This window comes from Phaethon aethereus (genome assembly GCF_964289735.1).
Source record: "Phaethon aethereus genome assembly, chromosome: 7".
NCBI classification, from domain to species: Eukaryota; Metazoa; Chordata; class Aves; order Phaethontiformes; family Phaethontidae; genus Phaethon; species Phaethon aethereus.
In genome coordinates this window covers 38772655-38798308 of record NC_138583.1, presented here as the reverse complement: position 1 = coordinate 38798308, position 25654 = coordinate 38772655, and the positions used below count along the sequence as shown (strand labels likewise).

At 39.4% G+C, this 25654-nt stretch overlaps 1 protein-coding gene across 10 annotated transcripts in view; it reads right to left on the bottom strand.

Annotated features, from left to right (window-relative positions):
- The window catches only part of DOCK1 (dedicator of cytokinesis 1), a gene marked incomplete at its 3' end in the record, with an annotated part of 322821 nt that overhangs the window by 5664 nt on the left and 291503 nt on the right, over positions 1 to 25654 (bottom strand). For all 10 annotated transcript variants that reach the window (XM_082001997.1, XM_082002000.1, XM_082002001.1 and 7 more), the window contains 5 exons: positions 21732 to 21869; positions 18097 to 18242; positions 13511 to 13709; positions 7947 to 8100; positions 3644 to 3789 (listed from right to left, as the gene is read on the bottom strand). In XM_082001997.1, coding sequence (XP_081858123.1) covers positions 3644 to 3789; positions 7947 to 8100; positions 13511 to 13709; positions 18097 to 18242; positions 21732 to 21869 — 783 coding nt within the window. The remainder of the gene's footprint in view (positions 1 to 3643; positions 3790 to 7946; positions 8101 to 13510; positions 13710 to 18096; positions 18243 to 21731; positions 21870 to 25654) is intronic.

Genomic DNA, 25654 nt, shown 5'->3' with positions numbered 1-25654 from the left:
GACATTTATTTCCATTTGTGAGCAAATGCAGCCCACAAAGTCAACTTTCTAATTTAATACGACGGATTAATAATATGCTTTTTCCAATTTCACTTTTTCCAACATCTCCACGCGACAATGCTGCTAACAACTCTCCTGTAAGCGAGCTGATGGCAAGCCTTGAGCCACCAAACCACCGGCGGGGGCCCTGGAGAGGTGGCACCACGATGCTCAGAGGCTTCCCAACCAGCCCCAGCTCTGGGGGAGCGGAGCCAGCGGACTGCGTGAGGCACTTTGGGAAGGAAGGGGATGTCTCCCGAGAAGAAAAGACTGCGAACCCTGAAGCAGTGCTCCTAATTACCTGCTGGCCCCGTAGTTTCAGCTGCGTTTCTAGCCTCAACTCTTTTTCTCTGTCCACACGAATACAGGGCATTCGCTGAACCCTTTAAGGTCATTTTTTGCGCACTGTGGCCAACCTCAGAGATAACGATCAGCGCTGCAGTATATGCATCGCAACACATGAAAAATCCCCTGGATTCTTCCTTCTGTATAAACACTTCCATTGTATCCAAATAACCATCTGAGTGCTCCTCGTGCACCAGGATCCCAGAGAGTCAAAATAAAGCGTCGTCACCATCAGCCAGGCGAGACCGTTCCAGTCCTCACGTTACACGCTGCTTCAGCTTTTCCTATCCCTCCTTGCCAAGTTCTCCATCTACGCCAGATTGATCGAGATCTTCTTGTCCAAACCATTATCTGATGCTTAGTAAGTGTTACAGCCGTTATTATAAATGTAAGTGCTCCTTTGTCTATTTTCTTTGAGTTTCCCTTCTCGCTGTGAATACTAAGCAGGCAGTTCATTTGTATGCAAGGGTATGGATGAACCCATAAAGAATGAGAAGTGCCTAAAGGAATCCCTTGATGTAATAATAATCCTTGCAGGAGTCATAGACTTCCTTTTTTATGTTCCCATATATTATTAAGAACATTTTTAGCAGAACAAATCACACAGTGCAAGAAAATATACGTAGGGGTATCACAGTTAACGACAAATAAGAGGACAATCAGAAAATTATAATTAGATGATCCCTTGGATAAAAAACTTAAGGTAGAGCAAGTTAACAGTGGACTCCACATAATCTAAGATTACCATCTCAGACACTAAATGACACTACTGCCTGCAGTTTGATTTGAAGTATTTGATACATTTATCACTACATGCTTTTCCGTTCACTACAGGACTTTTCTTGGTTTTCGTAACTGACTGCAAGACGACCAGAGTGAACTACATAATAATTTCTCATACAAGGAGATATTTCCCATCCAAAAGGTACTAAGATAATCTTATTTATAGCATTTTTTACTGATTTTTCTTCACTGATACAAAGCATGTGTAATTTAAAAGATAATCAGTTTACTAGGCAGAGAATTACAAAGCTATGAAGTACGTAGCTATTTGACCCATGAAACACAAGGCATTAAAAACTGTGGAGAGGGATTTAATCACAGTGGTAATAAGAATTTACCCATCTGAACTTTCATGCCCAGCACTACTCATTACGTTAACAGCTTCCTTCCTACAAGCCTGATGAAATAAACGCACAGAATGATTGTTAAAAGACTAGAAGCCTTTCCTAAAATTAATTCTAAGACTAATACATGTGGTTTTGTGACACATCTGCTTTAGATCCATTTTTCAGGCTTTGAAACTGTATTCCCTGTCTTGGAAAGTTCATAAAAATACAGATGCTGAAGAAAACTTTGATTGTATTTGATTGCATCTCTAAGGTATGCTTACATCCTGAGCTCCTTCCAACACTTGACGTTGGAACAATAGGGTCTATTTCTACAATTACAAAATATATTTAAAAAAAAATAGTCTGAGCAGTGAAGACTGTAAAGAGAAAAAGTATTAAGAGCTGAACAAAATTTTGCAAAAAAACCAAGGGAGCATATTCCTGCTATTTTTATGAAGTTCCATTTAACGATGCGGAAACAGTGCTCACGACTGGTACAGGAGCTGCACAAGGCCACATCTTCAACAGCAACGAGACCGTGGCTGGAACCCGAGTCTTCTTCAGGTCTGGGCTGAAGCATCACAGCATGGTGGCATTTGCAATGAGTAGAGTAAACATCTAGCGCTTGTCCACCGAGCAGAAACCCCTTCAAACAGCCTCGCAAGGAAGGGAGAAGGAATCTGGCTACTGGGATTTTATTTCTCACCATGTTTGCTCATCTCATTGTTTAATGCTTTTTAGCTGAAAATTGAACTCACGTTAGCAATCCTGAGCTACTACCGTGACCTAAAACTTACAGTGTATCACACAAAATGAGTTTACTACTCAGGAAGAGGTTCAAGAAATTTGAAACTTAATTTGAATTTCTCAGGTTTCTTCATGAAGAAGGATTCCTTAGACAAAACTCCTGGCAGCCCTCCTGTACCTTCTGTAATTTTCCACTTAGAGGTCTGTATTCAGGTCAAATGAGAGCTGGCTGCTGAGCGAGAGGCATGGAAATAGGTAAAAGCTTGGTATACTTTGATGGAAATTAGAGGAAAAGGGTTCCCAAAAAAAGTTTAATGAAAATACTTACTAAAACCATCCAGCCATGAAAGACATGATGGGAAGTTTTCAATATATGCACATAATGACTAAAACATTATGTTTTGAACAACACTAATCACATTCCAGAACTTCTGTATCTGTTTTTTTTTTCCCCACTTAGTCTGAAAATACTAAATTCCTGCAACAACACAGTTACATTTTTAACCATGGAAAAAACCAGATTTGTGTACTGTTGTGCACGGTGATAGTCTGTGCTAAACAAAACTATTCCCAGAGTTCAAACTAAATTCCTGCCTGACTCTTTGTCTGCTGAGATTAGAAATGCTTTCTCTAACCATGAAATTTTACTGAAAAACAAATTACTCAACAGGATTTCATTCGAATGATGAACTTCAGAGAAATCATGGAAGATACCTCTGCAAACAAAAAAGAATCATTACCACTGAGAATTCTTCCGCAAAATAACAGCTTGGCCAAAGTTACACATTTCAAAGTCAAAGAAAAGAAAACCTCTTTAAAGACTTTTTTTTCTTCAAAAAGAAAATAAATGGCCCTTCTCAAAAGTGCTGCTTTCAAGAAAAGGACCAAATTATTTTTAAAAGCTTCCAGGATACAGGAAACAAAGCTGAAAAAGTGTATTCTCTTCAGAAAGCTGAAAACTCTGCCGATGATGAAGAGCTCCTTTCCTCAAAGGAGGCATGTGTGTTTGCCTCTAGGAAACAAGTGGCAATTGCATGCCAACACAACAGAGATCCAGAAAGAAAAGGTGTCAGGTACATGTTTTATTTCCTTTCCTGAGACAGGACTGAAAGGCTATTAAATCTAATTTGCTGCTGAGATTCTGTCCTGCCAGTTTAAGGACTTACCAACACTGCTAACAAGATTTTTCTTGGTCCTCTCCATCAGAATGAAACCGGCCCCCCTTCAGGTTGGTCCCCGAGAGCGAGGCCATTCCCTCATACTCCAGACGCTTGTTTGCAACTGCAGAAATCTCCGGATCTGCTGACATGTCCACCAGCAGGCTTACGTCTTGCTGTGGATCGTGGAAAGTAGAAAAGCAAACAAAACTGCAGAAAATGATCATCCTCTCAGAGACTCACCCTTTGATGGGCCGGGGGGGAGGTCGTCGGGCTGATCAAGTCTTGACTTTCCATGAGGTTCCCATAATCGGCCATGCTTCCTTTGAGAGGCAGAGGAGGAGGAACGTCGGGGATGTCGGAGTTGGACATACCATTCAGCTCCAGATCTGTAAAAATCAACGCTGAAGTTAACTCTTTCAATAACTGAATCAAATTGAAAGATCCAGACTGCGCCAATTCTTACAGCGTTGATACTGCGATAATGCTGCACATACGGTATCGTTGCCTGCTCTCCACTGCCTCTATAATTATCTGCAGCCCATCTAATGAGTGATTTTAAAGGAAAGTAGAACAAATGAACCAGCCCCCGCATCGAGGGGAAGTATGCATGGTGGAGTCACATTGGGCTACTTTTTAGAATACGCTCAAAATACTTGAACGATCCACTCTTTTTAATAGAACATAATTTTTACTTCAGATTTAAGACCAAAATATTCATAGCTTAGCAAATATAATTTTCTCAGTTGTAAGTTCTGCATTTTCACCTTGTACATTAATACACAATGGAAGTTTTTGTAAGTGCGCTAAGAAAATATAATCAAGCTAAGCTTTATTTACTTTCCCCCAGTAAAAGAAAAGCTTCTTGTTAATAAAATGAACAGATGAAAGCCTGTAATTAATAACATCTCTCTCAAAAACTTTCAAACTCCAGGTAACTATAATAAATGAGCAGTCATTAGTTGTTGAGTAAATAAAATCACACAAAAGAAAGTACAAAACATTTATTATTACTCTTTGCTGGGCTGAAAGTTCCCTTTTCTCAGCAGATAAATCCTAGCAGGTACGTGCTGTAAAGGCAAATAACCTGAGGGACAATAAAGTTTATTGAAGCCTGAGTGATACATAGGTTTTTGTGTAGAAATCCACCCACGGTGTATTTCAGGGTAATTCAGTCATTTTAACACAGGCAAAACCCACTGTGAGCTCTACGAGATAAGAAACTTAATTTATTTTTGATAAATTAGGGAAGTGTTTTCATTTAGGAAATGAAAAACGGTTATTTTTATTTTACTGGGGTGGTTTGTGAACCAAGTGGAGGACTTGTTTATGCAGATATTGTTATTGCAAGGTTCCTACCAATACCTTACAAAAAGTGTCCTTTTATTGTTCTTTAAAATGGCCTCTCACTAACACAATTTAACTGTAAGCTGGCTGTATTGATTTGTCACTGAAAAACACAATTTTAGTCTTCATCCTTTCACTTGAACTTTCAACTAGGCCAGGAAGAAGAATATTTTCCATCCTGGGACTTCAAACTTTCAGTGGCTGCTTCTACATCAGACTGAAAAGCGTTGTTTGTCCTCCAAGACCTGAATTTCTCATTGCTTTTCCCATTGCTCCTGTTTTTCATCCTTCCTTTTCTACACATATAGGATTTCTCCCAAACATTCCTAATACTTGCCTTTAAATATCTCCATCAGAATCCATTTCTGTTAAGCTCATGTCATTAAACGTGTAACTGGAAAACAATGCATCTGTAACTGAATATTCATGCTGCGAATGAACTTCCCTCGTCATTGTGTATGAATTTCCCAGCTATACTGTACATCTAAAGATCATGGGCATTTGAGACCGTGAACCTCACAAAACAGCTCCTTGACATGCATCCTGCACGTCGCATCCACAATTACATATGTATGTGTTTGGTTTTTTCATGCAGTTTAGGATAATACTGGGAGATGTTTGGAAAATGGCATTTTCTTTAGAGTTGCAGCTTTAGCTAGAACTTTAGCAGAACCTTGAATCCTGCTTCAGAAAGGGAAACCTTCTTTCGGTATTTACTGTAAACAAGCCACGTTTTTAAGTCTCACTATATACATTTGTTGGGCAGAAACTGAAAAAGAGTACAACACCACACTATTACCCAAAGATAAAGGGAATTTAGCTGCCCTGAACACTTCATCTTTGTGTCTTACATGATATTACAGCATCTACTAACTTCATCTAAGCCATTACATGTAGACTAATAAGTGCTACCAAGAAGATGGTAAGACAAATTTTGTTAGTCGTGACACAAACCCTTAGTTTCTTTAAGGTGGATGTTCGGAAAGGCAGGTGAGCAATGTTTTCACTAGGGCTGCAGAGGAAACAAGGTGTGGAGGCAACTCTACTTTAACATCTGCAACACCCTGAACAACCTGGATGGTCACCAACTGCCCGTGCAGCTGTGCCCGGCTCTGCTTCTGCCCCTTTCCCCACGTTGCCCAGCTCCTGGTACAGCTCTATTTTCTGCAGCCCCCGCCGTGTTCCTACAGCCTGTACGCGGCACCTTCACAGCCTCATCCTTCTGCAAGGCGGCAATAAATCCCTGCGAATGTGGACAGAGCATTTCCATCCACATGAATAGTCCATAACGTATATTAACAACGTATTTGCATTCAGTCTGGCAAACTATTTAGCAGAACAACAATATTCTATAATGACAAAAATTATTTGCCCTGACTAGCTAACCTCTCACACAGTTTAATGAAATCCAGGAGTCTTCACCCCTACTGCAGAAACAGGTATTGAACACAAACTTCAGTAATTTTCAGTAGTGTTTCAAGATCTGTTTGCTGCAGATCTGTTAATTTTCTCCTGCTCCATTCAGCTGAACTATACCTCACTAACTCAGTCACTATACAAATAATTACTCATCATTTCTGGTTTGCTATCATTATTCAAGGTGTTTCATCGGACTAACGTGCTCTGAATATTTGTTCCTTACTGCACATGTGCCACTGAGAATATCTTTGAGCTGGCAAGAGATCCGTTAGATGTCTTTTTTCTCATCTTAATGATCAAATTTTACACTCCATTCTCCTAAACTGCCAGCTAACAAGCAAGCAGTATGGCTTAGCAACCCATTAACTGCTTTTAGCCAATTTGTGCACTGAAGTAACTTCTTTATCCTTGGAATTCCTAAAAAAAAAAACCACTACAATTCCTCAAACGATTATGGACAAGCCCCATGGATGCTGCAATAAGCTAAACCTGTTTTACATAACACCCATAAATCTCCACCACGTAGACACAAATATTCTCAGAAATAGATGATAGCTTCAGATATTTTTTATAAAAAGAGCTCAAAGTTTTAATGAAATGTACACAGGAAAAAATAATCCAATTCGAATAATATCTTTTGCAGGGCTGTATATATACTCTACTTCTCTGCATTTCCAGTTTTTAGCATACTGGTATTTTTTGGCTATCAAAACTGTAAAGAAAGGAGAGCGTTCACCGTTGTCAAAATACTTGTTTTGGGTGTCTGACCATAAAAAGGAAACACTGCATCGATTTGCACTTGCTTACCCTTCTTACGCATGTTTGCAACCAACAATTTCAAATTAAAACAAAGCCACATGCCTTTTAGAAGACAATTCTGTTGCTATAGATTTGTAGAATAAACACGTTCCTGCTCACAGGACATATATCTGCAACTGGCAACAAGAACTTTCCAAAACACTCACTATTTAAGAGAAAAGGTTTTAAGTTCAAAAGAAGTTAATAAAACATTGACCTTTCAAGAAAAAACCAAGATTTTTTTCTTAAAACTGATCATCTATTCTACTTTTTACTAACACTGAACTCTTGAGTATTGTACTAGCATTTGGGTACATGTATCTGAAAGATTTTTTTTTTGCCACATCCTAGCAACTGAAAACTCTGAGTAACAGGTTTTGGAAAACAGCACTGTAAAAGAAACAGGGTGTTGCATTACACCCAGGTTTTCGATAGGGTTTCCTGAAGACTGAAGCAAACAGACGATATTTTACAGAAAAACTGAGTGATAGATGTCAATGTCAAACAAAAAATACATCAAAAAGACTGACTTTTTTTTTCCTTCTGGCTTGTACTCGCGTTGTAGCAAATGAAAGTTCTTTTAAGGTACAATTACATTAAAAGATTATTTTTTCAGCCTTTATGCTCCAAATTACCCTAAATCCAATACAGAATCAAGTACAACACTAATTTTTGACAGCTACTCTATACCTAAGTAATTGTTAATGATTACTTGAAACGGAAAAGAAACTTTTTCAGTGCAATAATTTTGCTTACTTTTGTAAAATACTGAAATAATTTTTGCTGGCAAATGCAAGGAGCATCATGTTAAGAGGTAAGTTCTTGTTCCTGCAAGCAATCCCATGGCGATGGTAAAGAGATTGACTCAAAGAACTCAAACCAAGGTGTAATGCAATGCTCAGGAAACACATCTCTGCAGTAGAAGCTATTTTGTATAACATTTGATAGGAAAAGAAAATTTGGTTAAAATTAAAAGACTTACTGGACTGTATGTTGAAAGAAAGTTTTGTCCGTGGAGTTATTGGGGGTGGAGTCACTTGGGAGCTGGGAGGTGATGGAGAGACGGAGAAACGTCTTTCACTTGAAATGACGTTTATGACTTGGCTTTTTGGTCTCTGTGGTCTTAGTGGGCTGATCTGCACAGAACAAAACCAGTGAGACAGTAAAGGAATACAAGTTGTTACTGAGTGGAAGACCTTGGGATTGCTACATTTTCCTCACTACCTCCTGAACAGTTACAGGCCAATGATAGCATACGATACTCTGATTTAATGCAGTATTTCACAGCTCCAAATGTTTTTCCCTTCTCCTGAGGAATCACAATGAGACTTAATGCACACACCTTCCCGTAGCCTGGCATATTTTTCTTAAGCAATGTGCCGATTCCTCAAACACTTGCTTAACAACAGTTAAGGAAGTCTATAACCTTACACAAGATTATACAGCATTCAAAATCTTGTCTTACTTCTCACGTGGCTCTATTTCCCTGTTAAAATTTAACTCTTTAATTGTTTGCATGGTGAAACTCTCTTCTGAGGAAGACATCCAGAAACACCTGTTTGTGGTTATATTTAATTCACTGAAATATCCCTATAGTTTTGCTCTGGCTGCTTCATAGTCCATTTAAATTTTCCATCAGAAACCCTGAAATGATACTTGTAATCTGATGGGCAACTAATGCTTTTGTTAAGGTGATTCCTTTTACTGAGTTTAATTTTGAGCTCTACTGTTTGGTACCCATCCATCAGCCCCCATATTTCTAGCAATTGCAGTGATGAAAGGAATTTTTTACTTCCAAGAGATCACAGAAAATGGAGCAGCAGCCTGAAGTTAAGAGGGGAATTACATCCAAGGTGCTGCATTACGACAAAACAGAAAATGCCAGCAGCAGTTCAGACTTTTTCAGATAATTTTGTCATTTCACAATGTTTTTTCAAAAAGTATGTTTTTTAAAAAGCTGTGAGTGCTTCCTTTTATTTTCAGAAAACAAACCCTAAAAGGGTTTGCATAAAAGGCTGTGTCTCTGAGACCCTTCTACGACAAACGAATAACCACAAAGATGTAAGTTTATTTTGAAAGTTCATCAAGACCTCAGAATAACCTTTCAGAAATTTGCCTGATACTAAAATTCAAGTCCTAAAGATTCCAAAGGTTTCTTCTTTCAAGACCTTTTAAAGCATATTTTTGGCAGAATGGATAAGCAAAGTGATCCCTTTCTCACAGGCATATGATTATAAAAAAGCAACTAAGGGAAATACACTAATTGATTAGGAAAGCTACAATGTCAGAATCAAGAGAAAACCCAAAAACTAGAATCAAGTTCCCAAGTTAACTTGGTCTGTAGTTACTTATCTCAAGTAAATTTTAAAAACTTCTGTGATTGACAAGCTTGGTGCTCTTCTTAAAGCTTCATATAAATCATAGTTCTGCTAGGGAATATGAACTCTTTGGAGACCACTAATCCATAATGAACCCATTGCTAGTATTTTTTGGTCTAATGAAAGCAGGATCAATAGTGAGTGATGTGAGATGCCACTAAATCAATAAAATGTACAGCCTGTTATTCTGATTTCTAACACAAGCTTTTGAGCGGTCTTTTAACTACCAGGCTTCAGTGTTAGATTTGCTATCAGCTCATGGAATCAAAGAACTAACAATGAGAATTTATGTTAAAGAAGTTTATGTGATACTTCAAAGAAGACACAAATCTCTGGAAAACTATAAAGACATTACTGATCACCTTCACATACCAAAGTGCTTAATTTATCTTCTGATAAGATCATAGTAGTACAAGACCTTTGTAATTAGGGCTTCCGTTTTGATCAGTCAATAAATTCATCATGAGTACAGTGAAATTTGGAAAAAAGTATTTAAGCCATACAACTAGACAAAATGGCCTCTGAATGCTCCTTTTTAAAGAAAATGTAAAAGCTCCATGAAATAATTCTGCAGGTTTATAATCTTCCCACATTCTTCCATGATGATTCATTTGACTGGAAAAAAAGAATCTCCTATGTAGGAAAGTCCATCAGAACGATGGAAACGCCCATTTCATTAGACAACATCATCTTTCAAAAGAGTAGCGGAAGCTCTGCAGAGATGGGAATGACCACTGTCTGACATGCCTGCTATGCTTCTCACTTGATTTTCTCTGGAAATTTGGTATCGTGCTTGCAACTACGTTGCACAAACCGATTAGCGGCGAATAACACAGGATCCAGGACAGATTCAGATATAAGGTAATTGATGCATCCTTCCCTCGTGAAAGCAAACCACCGATAACTACCTGTTCATAGCAGGTGAAGAATAATTTAGAATATGAGTGTTGTCAGGAAACAGAGAATTGTGTGTGAGTATGTGCGCGGGGCTGAATGTCTGAAACGGGACTTTCGAACGGTCAAGCACAAGCCTGCTACCTGCCAGCTGCAACTGGCACGGGCTGGTTGTACACTGTGATGACACCTTGAATGAAATAAAAGTGACACACACCGAATCCTCCTATTAATGAATAGGTGTGAGACAGAGCCAGCCACTAAGCGGCCGACGACGTGCTGTGCTTCTGAACGTAGATGCTGTTGACACACCCCACTGCCCAAATCCACCACGAGTTCTCATTTACTCCGTCTCACACGTGACAATATTGAGTGCAGTTTTTCCAGGCTGCTATGTATCCTTCAGCATCACCTTTGAGCAGGCTTCATCACCCAGCCTTGCTCATGGGAACACCGTGTGAGATGTTCCGAAAATCACACCGAAGTCAGCACACGGGCTCTGCGACATCATGCCTACCCACACAGCCTCCTCCTCTATTGCAGAAAGAAGGGGGAAGGGCTTGACTGATCTGGTGTTGACAAATCCAGGCTGGCTGTTATTTGTTCATTCGTTTCCTTGAAGGCACTTATAAATTGTCACCATACTAAAGAAAAGCGTATCTTCTGCCGTAAAACCGCCAAATATTTTAGAAGTCAGAACTAAGAATCCATTAGAAAATTCAGCAAGTAGCTGAAGTCTTGTAACTGGATTAGCGATGGTACAAGTGAGTTCTAAAATTCTCAACAGAAGGAATCCAGTAACTATAATACAGTATCTAGTAACTAATAGTAGTTTACTACTAAAATCTCACTTTAAAAACTCTTTGAATCTTTATTTTAATTTCTGTTTCTGGTCAAATCCGGATTCCGAATTTTTTGGAAGCAAAACAATACTAAATTTTTCCCCCTTCCATTTCATCATCATCTTTTTTTTAAGCTAGCAAAATTTCTGCTTTCAAACTCCTAATGCAAGAGAAATCGAAATGACTTTTTCATCATAAAACACAGCAGTAACAGTGCTTTGGGAGCAATTTCAACTTAAAAAGGGAACTTGCACACAGTGCAGCCCACAAAAGTAGAACAATGGAAAAGCTGAATTCTTACTCACAAAAGATAACAATTTCCCTTTTATATCATTAATAGGAGGCATATGTCTCCAGAGTGCAAAAATTTCAAGACAAAACAAATTTTATCTTTAAACTGCTTGACATTATCCGTACAAAATTCCTGAAGACAGCAGTGGGAATTGTACAACTACCCTTGTAAACTAATCTCAGAAGTGTTTCTCTATTTCATCTACAACAGAAAATGAACCACACTACCACCAAATATTAAAAATTTACTTGGTCATTTTTGAGCTCCTCAAGTTTGCAGATACTGAAAAGGGAGAGTTTTTCTCTCACAAGTCAACTCCTTTTCAAATTATTGATCTGTGGATTTCAAGAATCTCAGAGTAACTGTAACTAATTAATTCTGATGTTTAATTTCCCTCCCTCTCTATAACCAGGGGAAAATTAGTCATACCAGTCATCTGCTGAAAGCTCCTGAACGGGAAGAGCGGAAAACTTGAGTCAAAGCATGAGGCTTTGCTCATTTTTGTTCCTCAGATGACAAATGGAAATATGCCTTGAAGGGTTATCATGTCCTCCTTTCCAGCCAGCATTTGCATTTTTCCAGTCATAAGCAATCTTCTCCAACGTCCAAGATCTCTCAGAGATGACAGCGACCTTGCAGTGACATCAATCAGCTCTCCAGCATCCTTGGACACCTCCCATCTGGTCTCATGGTTTTGTGCAAGTCCAACCGACTGAGGTGCTCCAAAATACCGTTTTCCACTTCTGTGGCTAATGATCTTCTCCCACAAACTCTGATAGTCTGTCTGGGGATCTGGGAGATGGGAGTGCAAGCCTTGCCATTGCAATGTTGAGGCTTAGTCAAAATACGACTGCTGCATTGTGCCTAACATGTCCAGAGTTGAATGCATTGCGTCAAAAAGATGAGGCGCATGGAAATCTACGTGAAATGTATTTTGCTGTCTGAAAACACTCTAGTGATGCTCACCTGACTGGCTTTGGCAAGAGGAATCTCCATTTAAAAAACACAAGGTTGATCCAAAATTGACTGAAGTCAATGGAAAAACACACTGGCTTCAAAGAAGTTTGGGTGAGAGACCTGGGACGAACAAAAGGGATTTTACCTGAGTTTTTGCCAAGTTAATTCTGGGCCAAAGGCCACATCAGACAGAACAACTCTGACCTTCCAAGGTGTCAGAAGACACAGCTGAGAGATTAGCTCATCTCAGGATGGAAAACAGGGAGCAAATCCAGAAAACAGAGGAACTATCGCTGAACATCTAAGTAATATTCCACTACAAATACCAAACAAAGACTTAAAGGATCTAGTCTTGACAGGTCAGAGACAAATCGTTTCGGAAGTCTACTGGAAATGACACAGCCACCAGCAACAGTCTCTACCGAGTTAACAGTTGGCTCTACAAGTACGTGCAAATCTTTAAGATCATTACACTTCTTTCTGGAGGGCAAGTTTTAAACTATTGGCCTCAAAACAGGTGTCCAGGCAGAGATTTGGAGGTTACAGTTAGTTCATGCACTCCCTGCTCCAGCTTAAAATGGCCTTGCTTTCAATTTCAGACATAACTTTTAATAACGTCTCAAGTTACCTAAGCCTTTAGGACAGTATCAGTGAATTAAATATATGCCAAGAAGAGAGGGCTTAAGAGAGATATGCCCTGTAGTTAATATTCTTATACACAGCCACCAGTGGAACTGCTCATGATTTTCTGCCCAAAATAGCCTTTCACAAGTACGTAATTGCCATGCACGAAATGACCTTGTAACATTTCCACCAAAAAGTGTCTTGCAGGACTCAGCTGAAATATGAGAAAACCCATCACGATCTATTGGGAATCATAAATTCAAAAGGCTGTTAAAATGGTAGCATTTATTTTAGTTAGGATGTACCATCTATTCCTTTCATCAAATAGTCATATATAGCTTTCGGTTAAGATTTTCATATGAGATACCGTGATTTTGTTACACTGTAAATAAAATCTGTATTTTTGATTCATCATCACATATATTAACATCGTAGCTTATTCCCTTAGAGTTATTTTTGGTCTAAAAATAAACTAAATCATAAAAATCAACATTTTTATTTAAAAAGAGAAAGAATGCTGCTCAGAATTAGATAAAGCATTACTTGCTAATAAAGTTACCGTTTCTGAAAGGATCACTGCTTCAGACTGCTGCAGAGAAATATCAGTGGATTTAAATTCTTTATCAAATATCTCTTGATGCTTGCTGTTCCTTTTCTCCTTCTTCTTTTCTTTCTTATCTTTATCTAGGTCATCCTTGTCCAATTTATCTTGAGACCTAGAATGCATCTTTTTTGGCAGGAGGGGCTCCAGCACAAACCTAAAGAAAATTGTTGTTGCTTAGATCAATAAAATACTATTTTCAAAACAGCTAATTTTAATTTACATATTTCCCAAAGTCTCACTTGAGTTAATGATGCTTTGCTAATCCAGAAAAACTCATTAGAGAGAAAAGGAGGGGGCAGAAGGTCGTAACAATCATAATTGTCTTACAATAAAATTTACTGCAGAACTGCTGAAGAACCAGTTCTGCATATTTCCCTCCTCTGTAGTAAATTTGCTGGTTTACAGCTACACAGGCTCCTGAATTTCACTGTCTGTGGTTTACATAAAAATGAGGTTCTAATTCAGCACTCCCACTATATATGCTGGGGCAGCATGGCAGGCGTGCCAGCAGACGCTGGGAAACTCCAGTGGAAGTCAGCACTACACCAGTGCAGGTAGCTGCACGATGCATTAAAGAAATGTCCCCCCAATATGTCTACCAAGTCCATATGTCTACCAAGGGCTTTAAGGACTTCTTTAAAAAATAGCCATGTCCCCAGATTCTTCCTGGACAATTTTTTTTTTTTTTTTTTTGGTGGAGAAAGAGGATTTATTTATTTTCCAGAGAAGGAATAACAGTTCAGAAACTGTTTTGCAAAGGTGTAGTGATTGTTGAACATGCACAACATAAAATGCTTTATAATCCTTGTAACTCACCAAAATTACATCACAGAGATGCAAACAATATCACCCTTAATGCAAAGGAAACACCTATACGTTGCACAAAAGCATGAGGTATAGAGGTTTAACCACAGACACAAGTACTATTCCTGTCCCTAATAACACACCGTATGTGTGTACGTTTGGTTTTGCGTGCAAGCATGAGGCTATATATATCTCCATAAGAATGTGCACACATATAGTGGCAGATCCACACTTCTGCTCCCCTGCAGCATGCCCTGGGGTGGGGCAGGTAGGAGAGCTGAGCTTACTTGCTCTGATCCCACAGATAACCTCAAGAATGAAGAATCAGTCGGACAATAACGAAGGGCAAGGTTAGTTTCCAAAAAGCAGATGTATTTCCCCACGTGGAATGCTTTAAGGGTGTGAATATAGGCAAGGCTGATATACTACCACCATCAGCTCTGCAATTTTTACACTCCATGACTATTTTTCTTCTGTCTACAAAGGAAAAAAATCTTTAGGGGTTCAATGAACTTTTAAAGGAAAAGTTCATTTTTGTAAAAGTTTTTCTTTTGTAGGGAAAGCACTATTCTTAAGTAACATTGGAATTCTTTTTAGTTATTTTTACTCAGTAATTGAAAGGAATCTCTTAGTTTAAATAAACAGTAAAGACATATTTTGCCCTTAACGAGCTAAAATATTCTTAACTCTTAGACAAAGTATTTTGTAATTTGTTTTATATTATAAACTAAACAAACTATTAAAAGCATACCCTAGTTAAAATTACACTGACAGGTTTTAAGAGGATGTCTCAAATCATCACATTACAAAACCGAAACCAAAACAAAAATCCCCCAAGCAAACGAAAGCAGCCTACTTCTCAACACTGGAAAAGCATTTTCGATGCCATGGTGATGCATGTACAGGCCACAATCTTTGCTGTGAAATACTGGAAGGTTCGTATTTCAGACAGTTTGCAGTGACGTCACCCTAAATCATCTCCATTAGCAACAACATCCAGCAACAATATCCAAAATTACTATTTTGTTGTTGTTGTTTGAAGCACTAAAGTTCCTTTAGGTTTCAGCCTAAGGTAGCTCATTTGATGGAAAGATGCTCAAACCAGTACCCGTGGCAATGGCCCCTGAGTCACTACCCTCATAACCAAAACCCAAATCACACCGGCTGGGAGACAAAACCGCAAGCTTTTTTCATCCCATTTTACAGATAGGGCAAAGGGAGGGCAATGACTTGCCCGGGGCCACAAAGCGCATCAGTGACGGAGCCCGGACCACGAAACAGCTCCCCCAACACCGTGTGTTTTAGCCATATTTTAGCTGCTTCTGCCAGGCTCCGCTGGGCTGCAGGGCAGTGACAACCACCTCGCAGGCTGACTGCGAGTTTCCGAGAGGAATTGCCATTCTTCAGACAACAATTAATTGCTTCCCTTCCAGGCATTACTATTATTAGCACTATTAATTATTTGTATGCAATGTATCGGTGATAAAATGGGCCAGCGCGCCGTGCTCCTACTTGAATTTCATTAGGACTTGCAACAGATGGCAAATCACACAGGCACACTGGGACGTCCCCTCTTCCAACCACCGCTTGTAAGTGCTCAGATTTGTACTTCTAAGTCCCACTTTAAGCAGCGAATAAACCCAAGGTCCTTTTTTAAAGTCAGAGTTTTATTTATCCATAGAGTTGGGAGTTGTAAAACATATACTATGTCAACACTTGCTTTGAGTTTTTACTGTTTAAAAGCTCCAAAGCAGGAGAAACTGGAGGTGGCGTAAAATCTGAGTCGGGTGATCTGGACAAGTCTGTCAGCTCCAGTTTTATTTGTTTTTCTTAGCGCCACCTTTAATCTCAGAATTAATATATGAAGAGGGGGGAACCGGAAAGCTGAAAAGAACAACTGACCATAAACGCAATCAACCATGGTAGGTACACGGGTGAACTTCTTCCAAGTTAGTAGTGACAAACCACCCACATGATTTTTACAGTCATTGGAATTTTTGAGGTCTTTCATTATGTTATTCACATCTAATGATTTTTCTTCTCCTGCTCCACTGATCAGGCAAATGAGCATTTTTTTCAGGCCTTCTCAGTGATGATAGTTGTTCATTATATTTTCTTCACATGTACTGCAGCTATATTGCCCCGGGTGCGGAGCAGGAGCTGAACTGCACCGTGATCTTTGTGAGGGTTTTTTTTAATATGCATACTGAGTGGGCTCATGAGAGCCTCCAAAACGGCTAAGCGACACCTACTACAACAAAGCTGGGACGGAGAGGTGAAATTTAAGAAAATAACACCCAATGAAGAAAGAAAAATACACATAATGATTTTGAAGGGAAAAAGAGAAAGAGGTAGAGGCAGGCAGGGAATGAATCAGTATTTTTCAAATAAATGAAAAGAAATATTTTCATTTAATTTTCTAAATAAAAAATATTTAATATTTTCTATATTAAAATAAAGTTGCCCACTAACCTGGGATGGTAGTTATCCCCGAGTTCCAGCAAGACAACTTTTCTGGATGAATTAGTCAAAACACATTATTGTCTCTGCTGTCCTACATTTATATCAACGTGACTCACTGCATCTACTGCATATACTCACTGCATTACCTTATAGAGGGTAACGTAATGAGAGCTGCATTGCGCTCTGTTTGCTCTTCTTCCCAAAGGGTAAATAAACTGTTTGTAATCAAGGGAAGTATATCACGTTGGTCCTTAGGTGCTGTATTTAATTTTACTTGATGCTTTTACTCTCTAGTCAGGTAATAACTCCCTCTGAAGGCACACAAGGGACACAAATGTTTCTAGCACATCTCTGTAAGCTAGCAGCCCTTCAGGAGGCTTTTAAAAAACTGCCGCCTTGGTCAAATGCTGAGTTAGTGGATTACGGGAATGCCTGGGGAGAGGAAGAGGGAGAAGTGACTTCTGAGGCTGCATGGAAACCCCAGCAAGAAAACAGATTATTTCGTTCTTCTGTGGGATGCGACTGTGAGATCGGGCTTATCAACAGAAGTCCCAGTTCTCATGTGAAATATCTTGATAAGTCTTGAAGTACAATCTTGCCTTAAGCAGCTTTTCCTCTGGCAGCAAAAGCGAGAAGAAGTGACGGAGCAGTCAGCTAATCCCTTCCTTCTCCCAAGCTCCACCTGCGAACGCGACAGGGCTGGTTGAACATGCCTCTCGCCACCCACCTCGCAAAAGATCACTCCTGAACTATTACACGTGCAATACTTTAAAAGGGGATAATTTACCTCCTGTTTGTTTGGAGGGGTTTGTCTGAATGCTTAGGGGGTTTTGTTTAACTTTGTTTTAAAAAGGACCAAGAAGAACATTGTATTTCTCTTGCTTAAAAAAAAGGACAAGGAATATATCTTGAGACAAATGTCTATATAGGTCGGGTTTTTTAGCCAGTATTAGGCTGCCACTTAAAAGCACCACCTCCACCCCACACTACCTGCTCACACCCTTATGTCACATTAATGTCTGTGGGGTATTATGATGAACCAAATCTGGAATAAAATACACTGTAAAAAGACCCAACCAAAAAACCTCCCAGTTTCTTATGAGATCAAACAAATGTCATGCTGCCACACAGGAGGAGTCAACGGGATCAGAAGGAGTAACACCGTGATAGCACTGAGATCTGGACCAGTTTGGGGACAATCCTAAAAACCTATTGATTTGCACACCAAATCATGCTTTACAGAGATAAGCCCTGAATGACCATTTCTCACGTACCCATCTGAGCCAGGTCGAGAAGGTGTGCTGTCGGAGGAGATGGAAGACACTGATGCAACAGAGAGGGGTCTTGAAGACGACGGCATCGTGAAGGATCTCACCATGGATCGTGGCCGACTGCCTCGTCTATCATCCAGACTTGAAAGCTGCAATAAATAAATATAAGATCTTACTTCTTCAATCACAACGTAGCTGACATCTGGCTACAAGAAAATAAAAATGCTGAAAGGTTCAATAGCTTTTCTTCCTATTATTTAATAATACATCATGTTTTAACAAACAAAGAAAACAATTCTAAAGAAAATCCATTTAAAGGACTAAGAGGAAATATGTATAATTTTACACATATTCCAATAATTCATTTGCTTCAGTGGAATTTACATGCTTTTTTTTTTTACATCTGTGCTTTAAAAAGGAGCTTTTTACAAGTAATCTTTTCTTTTAACCCATCTCTGTGATTGAAATGACTGCCCTGTCCGTACATTTAAATGAAACAGAGTTTTTCAAAAACAAAATAAAAAGGAAAAAAAAAACACTATGAAGAACTTTATGTCAAGAGAGCCAATTTGCAGAGTGACATCTAGGTTAAGAAGAAAATACATGAAAGATTTTTTTTGTTTCAGACAATTTTAGAGTTCTGAATATTTATACCAGCTTTGTTAGTCATTAATAACTGATATATGCATAAAATAATTGAATTCTTTCAGTCAACAAATAAGAATCTCATGCTGTTTAATTGCAGGTATATTTTCCGCCCTGTCAACTGCTGGTAAATTGGCCTTGTACAAGGAAGACAGAAGCGATAAAACTCCATCCATCTTGACAATTCTTACTGGTGGGTAGAGTGAAATTAGAAAGATAACACCACCTGCGTACGACTTTCCAGTCATCTCCCCGATGATGTAAATGTATATTATTTGAAGTGACTGACATGCAAGTATCATTAATGTCAATTATTCCTGTTCTCCTTGGGAATAAATTACTATTTGAACTTTTCTCTTCCTAAATATATTAGCAAGGTAGGATTTGAAGGACTACAAACACAACACCACTTAGAAGTATACCATAAAGGCTGGCACATTGCCCAAAAGATCTCAGTGTTCCCATTAAAAAAAAAGTCATCACTATAGAAAAAAGTGAAAATTCATCTCTGAAGGAAGGCCTGTCATAAAATGCAGCTGGGTACTTCACTGGCAGGTACTATTCCACCGAGGTTTTGGGCACTCAGAGAACAATGTCACTTGGCACGTTTTTCTGTCCCATCTGCTGCAGCATCTTTCTTGCTGTCTCCTTAGTCCAGGATGCTCTGCAGAAAGCTGAAGGTCTCTCCCTGACCACATCCTGCATCATCCACTCTTCAGAATAAATCTCTGTGGGATTTTCCGGAGATATTTGGAACCAAATTCACACGCTGTTTATATTGATGTGATTGGCATAACATCCATAAACTCAGTGGCACGCACCCGCTAGTGACCATAATCAGAACCGGATGAAGAAGTGCTGGATTAAGGCTGTTCAGGCGTATCTTGGTTGCTTCATTCTTTTTAGAATCAGTTTAGTGACTGCTGCTCATTCAGGGGCAGAAATAAAATTGGAGAACTTGTTATCAATTGCTTTTTTCCTATTTCTTAATCTTTTATTCCTTAATTTATTAAGGACTAGATTGTGATGGAGCTCCCACCTGATAATCTTGCCTCCAGGGTTTAAGGAGGGGAAGGCAGGAAGGGCATGAAGAGGCCACTATTTTCCCTGTTATCTCCTCTCTATGCAATTGTGCTTTAGACATAGAGTTTTCAGGTGCAAGGCGAAAACCACAACCGCAGCTGTTTTCAGCCTCAAGGCTGCAGAAATAACCTTCAAAATCTGAGCCCATGAAGTAATATCTACCTCAATACATATTGATGCGGCACCTCCAAAACTGATGACCCAACCACAACTGGGGTGATGATGCAATTTGGTGTTTTCATAAGGAAGCCACCATTCACTAGCAGGGAAGCACCTGCCGTTTGATACCACGTCCTTCACCTGCTGGACCTGCTAACTGGCTTTCTCATTAAAAGGCAGTTAATGGGACTACAGTGCAAGCTCCTTATCTGCTTCCAGGGTGCCAGGGAAAGACAGGGATGCAGACGAGACGGGAGTCCAAAGTGAAGGCTGGCAAGCTGGCTTTCTTGTGCCATGGCCCAGTAATTAATGGTTTGCTGGTGATTTCCTTTGTGTTTGGATGGCTTTTGCTGACAGAAGGTGGATCTGTGCAATCTTAAAAATAAATCACTGGTTTTCGAGATCATCTGGTTCATCGAGATCATTCCATCAGTCCTTTTTGTGGGAGATGGTTTCTGGTCTAGGACATTCTTGAGTCCAATCTAGGGAAAATGCGTATTGTCCTAAATGATACCACACCGCTCTTTTGGAGGTAAAATTTTCTCCAAAAATTTCCTCTAACAATTGGTAAGCTTGAAGCTCACTTACGTATCCTGAACCAAAACAAACAAGGCAACTCAACAGCAAGTAGATCTGACAATTCCAAGTTCAGCTAAAAGCCTCTGCAGCAAAGAGGGGGGGACCCCAGAACTTCCCGGCACCTCCCTAGTGCCAAGGGCGCCGGTTGCGCACCACGGCGTCTTATGGCGTACGCGCGATAGGCTGGCTGCCTCTTGGGTCTTTTCTGGTGCATGTAAGTGCTTTGTTTTCTGGAGCAGTGAGAAGATATCTACTGCACATGCAAGTTTCACGTACCGCTGTCATTTCCCAAAAAAACCTAGAAATTATAGCACTGTCAGGACTACCGGTAGACAGAGACAAAACTCACCCCGGCAGCCTTCAATATACTCCTAGGCCATCAGCTCCGCACAGTCAGTCTTAGAGCAACTCTTAACCACTTGCATCTCGGGTTTTTAAATCATTTTAAAAAATGATTCATATAATAGCAAACAATCCGCATGGCTTTTGCCTGAATTATCAATTGTGTTCTCAATTACGAAGCTGTATACTGGCTTTTGGCCTCCCTCCCCAGTGGTAACGCTCAAATTAAAGGCAGACTCAGACCTCACTGGAAATGGCACCAAATTCTTGGCTGTGCCTTGAAGATGAAGCAGCAACTGAAAACTGCTTGTTGGAATGAGAAAAGCATAAACTCCAGCACTGGTAAATCTCATTAAGTAGCAGCAATCTATTTATTGCCTGCCTACATTTAGGGTGGTGCCGGAGTCCGTAAGGCTGCACACGACTGTAGAGCAGCACAGCCCTCACATCTCAAAAGGAATTACATCTACAGAAAGGTGACATTCAGCTCTAGAAGAATCAGGCTATAGTGGCAACTTTTAAATTATTTTTTTTACCCCAATTCCTTAAAAATGGAATATTGAAGAATTATCTTGTCTTTCAAGGAACAGATTCAGGCAATTTAGAAATTGTTCCCATGTTGGAAAAGGAAAAATACCAAGCCTTCCTCAACATCTCTTTACATCATCTGCTCAATATTTAATAATTTGGTGACCACTCAGAACAATCAGGCAATGCTGCATCAACATTGCTTTTTAATCAGAGGGAATTATAATACAGAAATACACAGCTGCTCATAATTTAAAGAAACTCCACATATTTAGGAAGCATAAAGTTAGCAGGTAACTTACAACAGCTCGGACCCCATACTGTTTTTCCACTTTGTCTTTCAGCTGCCTGAAGCAAGCCTCCATCCGCTCGTGGAATGGCCGCAGTGCCTCCGTCACCTTCTCCCCATGAATCCGGATGCCTTCTGCCAGGAACGGGATCTGGAAAACAGAGTTATGCTGCTTCAGTCTGCTGTGTCCTTCCTAACCGAAGGGATAGGGCGAGACTCCCACGTATGTTGCAAGAGGAGTGAAAGATCTCACGGAATAATCACAGAATCACAGAATCATTAAGGTTGGAAAGGACCTTTAAGATCATCAAGTCCAACCATCAACCCAACACCACCATGCCCACTAAACCATGCCCCCAAGTGCCACGTCTACATGTTTTTGGAACACTTCCAGTGATGGTGACTCCACCACCTCCCTGGGCAGCCTGTTCCAATGCTTGACCACTCTCTCCATAAAGACATTTTTCCTAATATCCCACCTAAACCTCCCCTGGCGCAACTTGAGGCCATTTCCTCTTGTCCTATCACTAGTTACTTGGGAGAAGAGACCAACCCCCACCTCACCACAACGCCCTCTCAGGCAGTTGTAGAGAGCGATGAGGTCTCCCCTCAGCCTCCTCTTCTCCAGACTGAACACCCCCAGTTCCCTCAGCCGCTCCCCATCAGACTTGTGCTCCAGACCCCTCACCAGCTCCGTTGCCCTTCTCTGGACACGCTCCAGCACCTCAACGTCCTTCTTGCAGTGAGGGGCCCAACACTGAACACAGGATTCAAGTATTGGCCTCACCAGTGCCGAGTGCAGGGGCACGATCCCTGCCCTGCTCCTGCTGGCCACACTAGTGCTGATACAGGATACTATTTCTGATAATAATATTATTACTACTAATAATAATGATGACGACGACGACAACAACAATAATAATTATCATAATCATCATCACCATCATCCATTGTATATGATGCACAACATAGTAAAAAAGGATCTAAAAAGCTATTATAGATTATTTCTTTTTTTCTGTTAACCAAAGTCCTTTCAAATTAATACACCCATCGTCCTGCCAAGTAATCGTATACTTGAGGCACAGTTGAATTTATCAGATAGCACAAATATTCTTGTGATGTTGTATTCACAGGCCTCCATACACACCGTACTTTAAAATGGCAAACTGATGAACGATGACTCTCACACCGGGTTATTAATATCAGTCCTCTCCCAGTTGCACGAGAATAAAACCTTGAAGGAGAAAGTACTTGTATGTTCCCTTTAATAAATGCTATTTCTAAAACTGCAAGTGAGCTACATCCTTGGACATGTATGTATTGCAGAGCAGTATTATTAATAAAACATACTGTTTTATACACTATACATGTCTCCTTAGAAAAAATATTTTATTTTCTTTGGGAATAGAAGAGAAAAAAATTAAACTAATTCTCTTTTGTAACTGAAAATAATAATTTATCTTCAAGGCTTCTGTCACAAAATATCCATGCCAACATAGGATTATATAATTAGTTCATAGTGTGGAGGTGTAGCTGACCTTTTAAAATGTTTTAAGAGAGACATTTTCATTCCCACAGCTATCCAGACATACCATTAGAGTTTTCTACCTCCAGCTTAGGAAAAATATTTCCTCTTCCAGGTCCGTTTCAGCCCACACAGTGCGTGCTCTGATTCTGACTTAGATATTCTCTGCAGCAATCAAGCTAAGAGGCTTCTCCTTAATATTTCATAATTAAATCATAATACTGATTAAAACCAGATTTTTCTAATAAGACTGAGCAGCAATCAGAACGAGTAGCTTTATTAGTAAGGAGAATAATAAATACACAGATGAATTACAAATGAACAAACTCAAGAAATCTTATCAAGATGATTCTCTGTGATCTGGCACCATTTAAATGGACACAGCTTCTTCTCCTAAAGGACTACAAAGAGAAGTAAGAATAACAGCAAATATTTTTACTGTAGCCACTTCTATTTATAGCCATATGTATTTGCACTCTACAAAAATGAAACATTAAAATCAGAAATCTTCCCTGCTCTGAATAAGTAAATGAATTTCCAAATTTTCATAATTATCAGGCCACATTGTGACCCTTCTATTTTGGGGACAGAAGCGATCACTTGGCTTCAGCTCTGAAACGATTTTTACAAGCAGAAAATGCACTAATAAGCCTGTCCAAGGCAGCAGCCATCTTCAATTTAGAAAAGCAAGCGATATGAACTAAATGACATTTTTTGTACGGAAATGTCCCAGTCAGGAAAAAAATCTAGGTGCTTCCCTCTGTGCCCCGAATTGAAGGTGCCAAGGAGGCTTTCACTGCTGCTATACCCCAGAGGTACACATCAGATGTAGAGCTTCCAGCACTTGGAAAAGCAAAATAATAGGGGGGCTGATGGCTGGATCTGCTTAAGTGAGTGTGGGTTGGCTGGGAGAACATGAGCACCTGAAGGCTGGTGGCCTCCTGGTACAGGAACTGTTGAGTCAAGACATCAAGGAACAGTCAAGAGGAGGCACCAACTGTAAAGGAATGAAAGAAGACCAGAAACCACAGAAGAAGAAGAAAGGGCTGGTTCTTCCTTAACAGAAGCTGAATTTAATAAACTTCCCATGGCTTTGCTACAGAACTTCTGCAAGATTTCTGAGTCAGGATATTTGGTCTCCCTGTCTTAAGAAAACTTCATCCTTTAAACCTTTATCACCTACAGAAAGAAAGTACCTTTGGACTGTTTTACCATTTCTGCTTCACCTTCTTCTACTAACTTCAAAATTCTTCCTACGTCTCCTTTCCAGATATTGACATGGGGAATCTGGTGACGAGCGACACTGAATTTTAAACCTCTATCAATCCTTGTCAGGTGCGAAGACAGAGGCAGAATTTTGCCACATTCACGATCCTGCCAACTCATCTGGCTTTGGAGCAATGGGTGGGTTTGCTTATGGCTCTATTTCAAAGGACTCTACAGGGTGCCCTCACCCTTGGAGGTGACTGAAAAAGTAAAGGTAACATAAGTAGCTGAGCTAGAAATGATGAGCTGAATGAGAAAGGAAACCAGCTCAAGATAGCACTTATTTTGTAACTCTAATCCTTGTCGATTTTAAAATTTTATAAAGTTCCACTGCAACTTAAAATTATTCCTTGATTTTATTTCTTTTTTAAAGATCTTGATCTGCTTGGCTGCAAAGAATGAAAAAGTTACGCAGATTTTAATTATTAAAATTAATCTTAAGTCTTAAAAGAAAATCTTTCATAATAATGGTGTCATAAAATATAATCGTAAAAACTTCGTTTTGTATGCTAGAATTCTTCCAGCTATTTAGAAGTAGCAGAAGATTTTTATGTGACATACTAGTTTTGGTATGCTGTAAATACATTAGCTAAATGCAGAGTGACTATCATCATCAATCATTCGTTTCATTACCATCATTTCAATCAATCATTTCATTATCTTCATGTTAAAATAAAAGATCAGCTTGAAATGATGTAGTTGCATGGAAGCATTTTTTTCTAAGTTGAAAAAGCACAAAGATGGACAAAAATGGACCCTGCTTTACTAGTGATATTTACCTGAAAAAATAACAGACAGAAAAAAATGTATACTTAAAGTTCACAGGAATTATAAAAGGATAATATCCTAAGGATCATGAATTCCATAGTACAATGGAGAAAAAGGTAAGGTAAGGAGATAGAAAAAAATTAAAATTTAACTCGTCAGCTGATAATATGATTGTCAGGCTACTATTTCATATATCCAGCTTGATTTATACAGCATAAAGAAAAACTCCGTGTGATTACAAAACTCCAAGCCCCACATTATTGAAAAATGAAAACTCATTTTTGCTTTCAATCACTGTCAGGCCCGTGATGAATTCAGACCACTGCCTCACTTCAGAAAGTTTCCATAAGAACTCCCTCTCCTGACAGCAGCCAGTA